The following is a 9,445-nucleotide window of genomic DNA, read 5'->3' as shown; positions in this document are numbered from 1 at the left end:
CTTCAAAGATGTTGCTTCAGTTTGTGAAATGGAGCAAAGATCAGTGTGCTTGAGTTAGAGGTTTTGGAATCTGAACAGCCTGTTTAAAGTCACAGTATTTAAGTCAGATTTAAGTCTAGACTTTGATCAGCCCATTTGAAAATCTTAATTTTGTTTTTCGGAAATGCTGTGTTAGTTTCACTGCAGATGTTGTGGGACACAAAAATACGTAATTTAGATTCATTAGTTCACAGAATGTTTTCCCAAAATTATTGATGATCGTGCAGTCATTTTGGTTCTTTTTGCAAATGAGAAACAGGTTCTTTTGGGTCTGCAGTGGTTTTGGGCTTAAGCTCTCCTACTAATGAAATTATTTAATTAGGAAAACTAACCTTAACTGAGACAAGGGAGGCCTGCAGTGCTATAGATCTTATTCTGGGTTTCTTTGTGACCATCTGGATGAGTTGTTAATGTTTTCTTTGCATAATTTCCCCTCTGGAGAAGCCTCACCTCTATGTTTGTTCATCATGGTGAGTGGTCAGTATGACTGGAAAAGTGCTATATATTCAGGCTATTTACCATTTAACATTGGAACTGACTCTCTATGATTACCTGAGTCCTAAAACATCAGTAATGGCTTTGTTACTCTTTACAAACTGATAAATGTACTTTACTTTATCGTCATTTGTTGCTTTTTGAGGTATTTTAGCCTACTTCATGTTGACAGACAGGTTCTGCTCAAGAATTGTATTAATTCTCAAAGGTCGGCCTGGGTGTGGCTAGTGAAAATGAAAACAAAGGTTAATCTTAATTAATTTATGACATAATAAGTCTATTTTCACATTAGACTATGTCGGTTTGAGGAGCATTTTTCCCTTCACTGGCGGAAACTGTTGTTTGTTTTTTTCCCAGGTTATCTTAGTCTGATATTAAAACATGTTTAATAAGTGTAACAAAAAAACAGAAGAAATCGGTAAGGAGGCAAATACCTTTTCACTGCACTGTAACTCTCGGAGAATCACTTCATATTTAGTGTGTTGTTTCTAAAGACCATTTTATGTCTGACAAATACTTTTATCTGTTTGATAAAAACAAAACTCAGAACAATTTATCTCAAAACTGGTTGAGTGACCTATATCTAAAACTTTAGCTTCACCTAAACCTTCAACTTGTATGTTAGACCCAGTCCCAACAAAGTTATTTAAGTAGGTATTCCCTTTGATTAATGACCCTATTTTAGACTTGATTATTCTATCCTTAGTAAATGGATATGCACCACAGGCTTTTAAAGTAGCTGTTATTAAACCTTTACTTAAGAAACCATCTCTTGATCAAGATGACTTAATAAATTACAGACTTATGTCTTATTTTCTTTTCCTATCTTGAAAGTTTTGACCTAACAAACAAAACAAAACAAAAAAACAGCTAAATTCAAACACAAAACCTTCAAAGATTTCTGAAAACCTGGAGAAATCTAGACCTAGGTCATTCTAAAAGATCAGAACGAAGTTTGGGTCCTTGGAAGGAAAGCAAAGAGAGAAACGATGATTTAACTCTGGAATATCTGCCCAGAACAAAAGCGGAATGATGGGTCAAGAAACCATGTCCAAAACTTCATATATTGATCACTTTATTATGGTTTCTGATTAAGTACCAGTAAATTGTTGCAGTGAAACAGGAAACAGGCAAAACAATTAGGCACAAAAGACTAAAACCTTTCAGGAGTGGGTGAAAAGCACACAATACGAGGGATCAGGAAAGAAAAAGAAACTAACAAGACCACCAGAAGAAGTGTGACTTCACTTGCTGAGACATTAGATTAACATCGCCACAGTATGTTTTCTAGTCGTTTTTATTTATTCTAAGACTTATTTATGAGTGAATTGTGTGTGTGTGTGTTTGAGTCTCCACTGAGACAAGTGAGCACTTAATATCTTTTGGTTTCTTGTGCACTGCTGCTGATGGCTCAAAAGACACTGGGGTTGCGGAAGTTGTGACCAGCAAAGCGGGCCTGGTCACCTAACTCTTCCTCGATCCTGAGAAGAAAGATGGGAAACAGAGAAGACAGCAGAGCGTAAGGATGGATGCGAAAGCAAAGAAACATAAAAATTAAATCAAATTTAAGAATGATTATGTGAACTGATTCAGGTAAAAAAAAAAAAAAAAGCTCACCTCATAAGTTGGTTGTATTTGGCCAGACGCTCTGATCGACATGGAGCCCCAGTCTTGATCTGATGAGGCACAAAAAATATCAGATAGACAGGATTTGTTGTTTTATCATTTAAACGATAGACAAAGCAACAAAAAGGAACTTAATATTCTTTATGTTGGTGAAAACATATATGTACATTATAGCTAAATGTTTAGTTTGGATTATGTGTCTGGTCATGATTTCCACTGAGTTAGAAGGCCTCATCTTGGTATTCTCTAAGAGTAAAAAGGTGAATAGACAATAATTATTAACTTTAAGGTTTTTAGCTTTCAAGAGATGATTATTTTTAAAATGAAGAACACTGTTTTAATGAACTAAAATATGAAAATTCTCTATTTCCTCGTGAGTACTTGCCTCTGCCATCAACTTCCATTTCCCAGCAGGTGTGCGCAGATAAAACATTCCCCCAATTTATTTATTCTGCTTTGGTACAGTAACAAGAAATGGATTAAGTTTATTTTTTATTTTTAACAAGCTAGTGCTTTATGCCTTGATATAGGAATAATTATTGGGATGAAATTTAAATATTTTTGGTTTATATTAGTTTGTACACAACATACTCTTTTTGCTCCTTTTCTTTTATGCAAATATCATTGTAGTATTTTCCATCTTCATTTTGCAGTTGTTTCATCCCATGTAATGGTTTATTCCAATCCAGATGAATCTATATTTACGCAGTCCGTCATCTATTGTCCAGTATTGTTTTTGGTTTGTTGTAACACTTTTGGCCTGAAAACAAAGAAGAATCGTCCACTGACGTCATTTTGGGTTTGTGTTTATTGCTGTCGTTTGGGTCCCACCTCCATGGCCCCACAACCAGACTGACAAAAGTGTAACAATCAATAAATACTTATTTATTTTTCCTAATGTTTGCCAGTAGCATTTTATAATTTGAATGAATGGGTCTAGGCTGCAGATTTCCAGTTTTACCATACCATACCGTACCATACCGTACCATACTTTACCATACCATCTGTATTTATAAAGTGCTGAAAAACAGCCAACAGCTGAAACAAAGTGCTGTACATTGCTACAAGCTAAAAAAACATCCATTTAATTCCAGTTGTACCTCAAACTCATGATTTCACCTTGTGCTTTTTCTCTCTTGAGCTAATATTGCTGTTTGGGAATGGCAATGCAGTTTTGTCTGTACTTAAGGATATCTATATTATGCCAAACTCATGTTATGTTTAGCAGGATTTTGAATTATAAATGGGAATTGTAACAGTGATCAGGCTTTTACTATGAAAACTCAAAGAAGGAAAGAAAGAAAAAGAAAGAAATCCCAATGTATTTTAAAAACACCTTTGGTATGGTTGCATGTCTTACCTGTCCAGTGCAGAGACCAACCACCAGGTCAGCTATGAATGTGTCCTCTGTCTCACCGGAGCGGTGGCTCACCATCACCCCCCAGCCGTTCTCCTGGGCCAGTTTACATCTGAGGAGCAGACGAGTGGCAAAAGTATCACCACCATGCACCCGTGTACACTGCAGGCGTGAGTTTTTACATGAAATAAAAACGAACAGAATTGTGACATACGCTTTGATGGCCTCCGTCACAGAGCCAATCTGGTTGACTTTAAGGAGCAGACAGTTGCAGGATTTTTCCTCCACAGCTCGTTGTATCCTGCGGGGGTTTGTCACCGTCAGATCATCTCCAACAATCTGCAGAGAAAAGAAACCAGAATCTGTTGGAGAAATTTGTTTTGTTTTTTTGTGGGACTGGAGAAGATAATTACTTCTACATCTTGCAAAGACATAAAATAGATATAAAACAGTCTCTTGGAACAGCTCTTTATGCGCAGTTTTGTTCAGTTTTTCTTTGTTTAGCTTGCTTAATTAGTAAAAAGGGTAGAAAATAGTATGTAATTTTTATTATTTAGAGTACAACAAATAGAGTAGTTTAGCCTCTAATCGCTTGACTATTCCTCGATTAACTATTTTCAGCCCTTGGCTGGTTTCCTCTCACTCTTACCCGATAACCAACAAAGCCAAAAAAGGTAATAACATACAATCTAACTTAATGTAATGTATATCAAAGGGAGAAAATAATATTAAATGCTGAGTTAAAAAAGGTGCTAATACATAGACTAGCAGCCTTAATTATAGGTTTGTGAATCTGGGTGCAGCATAACAACACCTCCCACCTGGTGAAGAAGGCCCAACAAAAGCTCTTCTTCCTCAGGAGACTGAAACGGACTGGACTTTCCATTAAACAGCTAAAAACTTTTACAGAGCTACCATAGAAAGTGTTTTATGTGTTAAATATGACTGTGTGGTATGGGAGCTGCACAGTGCAGGAGTGAAAGGATTTAGCACGGGTGGTGAGGACAGCACAGGGGATTGTGGGATGCTTTCTACAGGATTTGGACTCAATTTATGCTGCACGAGTCCAGAGAAGGGCCAGACGCATCCCCACTGATCCCACCCACACAGGCAATGCGCTGTGTGCCTCTGTCCCATCAGGTAAATGCTTCAGAAGCATCAAATACAGAACTAATAAACTTAGAAACAGCTTCTTTCCAAGAGCTGTGAGGCTATCGCCCCATGCTGAGAAGTTTATGGTCCGTCATGTGACAATCACACTAATGTTTTTGCCCATTTGCACACTCTTATTCTCAGGAATATCAAATTGCACTTTCTCTAAATGGAGCCTCACTATAACCTCATTACCTGAGATTCATAAAGGAGGACTAATCTATGTAACATGGCTCATATCACTCGCTAAGGGACTGATATCAGCGCTCTCAGACTCTGCTACATACTTTTTTTTTAATCTTTTGCATGCTCTAATGTGTGCGGAAATAACCCAAAAAACCCTGTGAACTGCGTGTCATGTTACTTCTTGTTACCTTTTTTTCTGTACATCACTGCCAGCAGGCAATTCGGGTGAAGTGTCTTACCCAAGGACACAACGACTAGCCACTCTTCAAAATCAGTGTTTTTTTTTTATTTTATCTTGCCACTATGCACAGCGAGGACCAAAACTCACAATAGATATTTGATGTGTATTGTCAGACGGTGAGTTTTGTGAAATCTCAGCTGTTTTGTTGAGATTCAGAGCTAAACTCTTTTTTTTTTAACATCTTGGATCAACACCTTAGGGTAAACTGAAATAATCTAATTTCATAAGAAGGTGGTCACGTCTTACCTGGATGCCAACTGAAGCGGTGAACTGTGACCAAGCAGGCCAGTCATCCTGGTCAAAAGGATCTTCAATTGACACGACTTGAGGAAAAAAAACGAACGCACGAGTCAAACATCACACCCTGTTATGGAGGAACCCACAGTGGGACGTTCGTATCGACAGATCCTAATGATGCGGCACACGTTTCATGAAGATGCTCTCCTGTGCAGCGAGCCGCATACACACACCGTTGTCAGGATAAGACGGCGTTCTGCTCACCAGACACGCTGTCGCACAGGATCAAAACATCCTCCACAGACCTGTATGTCATTAGGACAGCGCAGACTCTCCAGAGATCAGTTTTTTTTTTCTCTCTGTCTCCTGTTTCTTTATTAAGTAAGCTGAGTCTTTCCAGGCTGAGAGAGAAACCAGCAGAGGAGCCATTTTATACACACCTGGGTAGTTGTTAATGAAGCCCTGGTAGATGCTGGCCAGCTCCTCAGCGCTGATGTTGCGGGCAGCGTTGGGTGGAGACTTGAAGTCCAGATCATATTTGCCCTCGCTGAAAAACTCAGAGGCAGCGACATCCATCCCTATGACCACTTTGTCTGTGAACCCTGCCTTCTCTATGGCTGTCTTTATCAGCTCCAGGGCTGCAAGAGAAGGATGCCGGTTAACACGCAGATCTGAGGAGGGACGGCGTTTTTTTCCAGGGGGCCGCGGCTCTCACCTTCACTGTTCTCTTGGATGTTAGGGGCGAACCCGCCTTCATCTCCCACGTTCGTGGCGTCTTGGCCGTACTTCTCCTTGATGACGCTCCTCAGTGTCTGGTAAAGCTCGGCTCCCATCCTCAGGGCGTGGCGGAAAGAGTCTGCACCTACAGGGAGAACCATGAACTCCTGCATGGCCAGTCTGTTACCGGCATGCGAGCCCCCATTGATTACGTTGAAAGCCTGCCAGAGACACAAACCAGGAAGTAGCGTTAACTTTTTAACACGTTACTACGGTTTGAGCCAGTGTTGTAGTCAAGTCACTATGCCTCGAGTCCGAGTCCAGGTTCGAGTCTCCAGTGTTGAAGTCCGAGTCAAGTCACTATTGATCCAAGTCGAGTCCTTATTGATCAAGTCGAGTCCAAGTTCTGCACTAAAGTAAGCATAGCCTACGTGTTTTTAAACTAAAAAAATCCACACTCCACCACATTGCACTAATAATTTAGATATTAAAATCATACACCAAATAATATTCTAATGGCATATTAAAATTATAGCCTAATGATATATAAAAAAAAGTCGAGTCTTTTTCTCAATTTCCAAGTCAGAATTATCTGAATGTAGGAGTCCGAGTCCAAGTTCGAGTCATCAGTGCTCAAGTCCAAGTCAAGTCACGAGTCTCTAAATTTATTTAATGACTCGGACTCGAGTACTACAACACTGGTTTGAGCTAAGCCATGACAACGTGTCTCTGGTTGGATTTTGCAGGTCCGTCCTGCTGAAAGGTGAACCTCCACTCAAGTCTCAACACTTTTCCAGCATCTTACAGGTTTTCTTCCAGGACTACAGTGATAGTTACATCCATTTTCCCGCCGGCTCTCAGCAGCTTCCATGTCCCCCGCTGAAGCATCGCCACACCATGATGCTGCCACCAACAGGCGCAATATGGAGAAGGGTGTGTCAAGGGTGATGCATAGTGTTGTGCTGTGTCCTTTAAAAGGCTTTTGGCAAACCTAAAAAGCCTCTTCTTATTGTTTTTCTTCACACATTTGACTTTCTGATTCCACTCTTCCAAAAAAAGACTAGACTTCTGGAGAGCATAACTTATAGCTGTCTTTTATCGGTAGTTTCTTCCAGCTCAACCGTAGGAGAAACGGCAGCTTCTTGAAACTTCCCATGTGCTTCCTGGCTTCTTTCCTCAGTAATAATCAGTTTAGGTGGAGAGCAATCTCTTGAGAGGTTTTGCAGTTTAGACATATACTCTGTTTTCACATCATGGATTGAACAGGGCTTGAGAAATTGCTCTCTAAGCTAACCCTGCTCTTAACTCACCTCCAGCTTTCTCCCTGATTGGCCTTCTTTGTTCCTTGGCTGTCCTTTTCGCTAAGGTTTCACTATGTTTTCTCACTAGAATGGTGACCGATTGCGCTGGTTTCTATGTTGGTATGAGAGTTCAGAGGGCTGACATACAAACGCATGCCACACAATTCAAACTTCAAAGCCATGTATCGTTTTTCCTTCCATGTCACCATAAAACACTAAAAGCCTGCGAAAAAACACATGAAAGTTTGTGGTTCTAAAGACAAAAAATGCAGAAAGGTTAAAGAGGGGTGATGAGTAATTGTACAAGGCAGTGTGTGTAGAAGTTACAGCTGTGCCCGGATAAAAAAAACAACACAAACTCACTGGAACTGGGAGGACAAGGTCGCCGTTTCCTGCCAGATCTGCGATGTGACGGTACAGGGGGACGCCTTTCTCCGCAGCACCGGCTTTGCATATAGCCAGCGACACTCCAAGAATAGCATTGGCCCCAAACTTGGCTGCGAGGAAACACAGAAGCCTTCGTCACGCATGGATGCTGCTGATGCGGGAGGCTGCAGCTGCACGTCAGCGCGGATATCTCAGCGCAAGAAACGCAAGGCTTACATTTGTTGTCAGTGCCGTCCATTTCAATCATCATGTTGTCCAGCTTCTCCTGCTCCAGGACACTGATTCCCTGGTAGGAGAGCAGGCTGTCACAAACAGAGTAAACAGATTTTTCATGCCGCTCCTTCTCCTCCTCTTTCTGATACTCACAGACTGCAGGAGAGCGGGCCCGAGGGTGTCATTTATGTGTCCAACGGCCTTGATGACGCCTTAAAGGACACAAAATACAACTGTCAAGATTTCTGGGCAGAGGACCGGAGATCAGGAGGGATGCGTGCTGTCACAGTGGTCACCTTTGCCCTTGTAGCGAGTCTTATCTCCGTCCCTGAGCTCCAGAGCTTCGTAGATGCCAGTGGACGCTCCGCTGGGCACCGCCGCCCTGAACAGACCTAGGTTAGGGAGGAAAGACAGGGTTAAAGGTTGGGAAGGACATGACAGGTGCAGAGGCAGTATGCGCTGTTTTTGTTTTTTTTCTGGAACCTTTGGCTGTGTGCAGATCCACTTCCACAGTGGGGTTTCCTCTGGAGTCGAGGATCTCCCTGGCAACAATATTCACAATAGACATCCTGCAAAAACATAAAACATCAGCCTCGTCACGGCTTTACATCAGATTGTGGATATCTCCAGGCAGGAGGAAAAAAAAAAATGAGAGTTGGAAATGAGACATTGAGGTTGGTGGCTGTGAAAAAAAAAGACGACACCGCTCTGAAATGGTTTTTAATAAAATAATAATACGTCAAAAAGCATTTCATTGCAGCCCACAGCCATAATGAAGAGCCTTCACACTCGCTTCCCCCCATGGACTCACACTGTGATTACAGTGACGCAGCCTGATGGATGGAAAGCTGTGGAAACCAGACTCCCTGTGAAGAGCCTCGCACACGCAGTAAGAGCTGGGAACATAAATCAAAAGCCAATAACGCATACCTATTTAAAAAAAAAAAAAAAAGAAAGAAAAATAACTCCTGCTAACCAGTTTCAGCCCTCCAGCCTGACCAGTATCTCTGCTATCATGGACTAATGGGGGGGGGGTGAGGCAGAAGACAACATGCAGGAGGGGATGAGAAGGTTAAAAAAAAAAGAGGATGCTTGCAGGGGATGGAAGAAGGAAATAGATCAATCTTTTTTTTTTTTTAACGTTACCTGCTGTGTGTTTGATCCTGGTGGAGAGAGTCGGTCGGCGAATGACAGGAGGAGGCAGAGGGATGAGAGGCTGGGAGGAAGAGAGGTGAGAACGTATGACGTGAAAGAAAGGGGGGGAGGGGGAGTGAGTCATGGGAAGAGGGAGCGAAGCAAGGAGAGAAATGAAAGATGGAGTGGCGTGGCTCGGGTTGCATGGATTTATTTATATTTAATCAGGATGAAGATAAAGGCGCCTCCTTTAAACATTTCATCCCAGCAAATTTACTCCCTTTAAAACAATATTTCTTGTTGCCATCAGGTCCACACATGACTGCTTCCCCGCTGCAGGTGCAAATTCACAAAGAAAGC

The 9,445-nt window shown here is 41.5% G+C and overlaps 1 protein-coding gene across 1 annotated transcript; it reads right to left on the bottom strand.

Annotated features, from left to right (window-relative positions):
* Positions 1-1,587: 1,587 nt before the first annotated feature.
* LOC105931617 (gamma-enolase) lies at positions 1,588-9,204 on the bottom strand. Its single transcript, XM_012870371.3, has 13 exons — positions 9,098-9,204; positions 8,435-8,520; positions 8,248-8,343; positions 8,105-8,163; positions 7,955-8,024; positions 7,715-7,848; positions 6,049-6,271; positions 5,774-5,971; positions 5,343-5,419; positions 3,732-3,856; positions 3,521-3,629; positions 2,152-2,210; positions 1,588-2,015 (listed from the first exon to the last, which is right to left on the bottom strand). Exons 2-13 carry the CDS (start codon positions 8,517-8,519, stop codon positions 1,946-1,948), a joined length of 1,305 nt encoding a protein of 434 aa, XP_012725825.1. The 5' UTR covers position 8,520; positions 9,098-9,204; the 3' UTR covers positions 1,588-1,945.
* Positions 9,205-9,445: the final 241 nt, after the last annotated feature.

Source organism: Fundulus heteroclitus, chromosome 3, assembly GCF_011125445.2.
Source record: "Fundulus heteroclitus isolate FHET01 chromosome 3, MU-UCD_Fhet_4.1, whole genome shotgun sequence".
Classification (NCBI taxonomy): Eukaryota; Metazoa; Chordata; class Actinopteri; order Cyprinodontiformes; family Fundulidae; genus Fundulus; species Fundulus heteroclitus.
This window is presented reverse-complemented; position numbering and strand designations above follow the sequence as displayed.

Bases quoted from the DNA above. Each gene is read 5' to 3' on its own strand.
- LOC105931617 (XM_012870371.3), bottom strand. From the start codon at position 8,519: ATGTCTATTGTGAATATTGTTGCCAGGGAGATCCTCGACTCCAGAGGA. The intron at 3,857-5,342 runs GTAAGACGTGAC...TTTTCTCTGCAG, and splicing joins CCGCTTCAGTTGGCATCCAG to ATTGTTGGAGATGATCTGAC. The intron at 2,211-3,520 runs GTAAGACATGCA...GTGCCTCATCAG, and splicing joins TTGGTCTCTGCACTGGACAG to ATCAAGACTGGGGCTCCATG.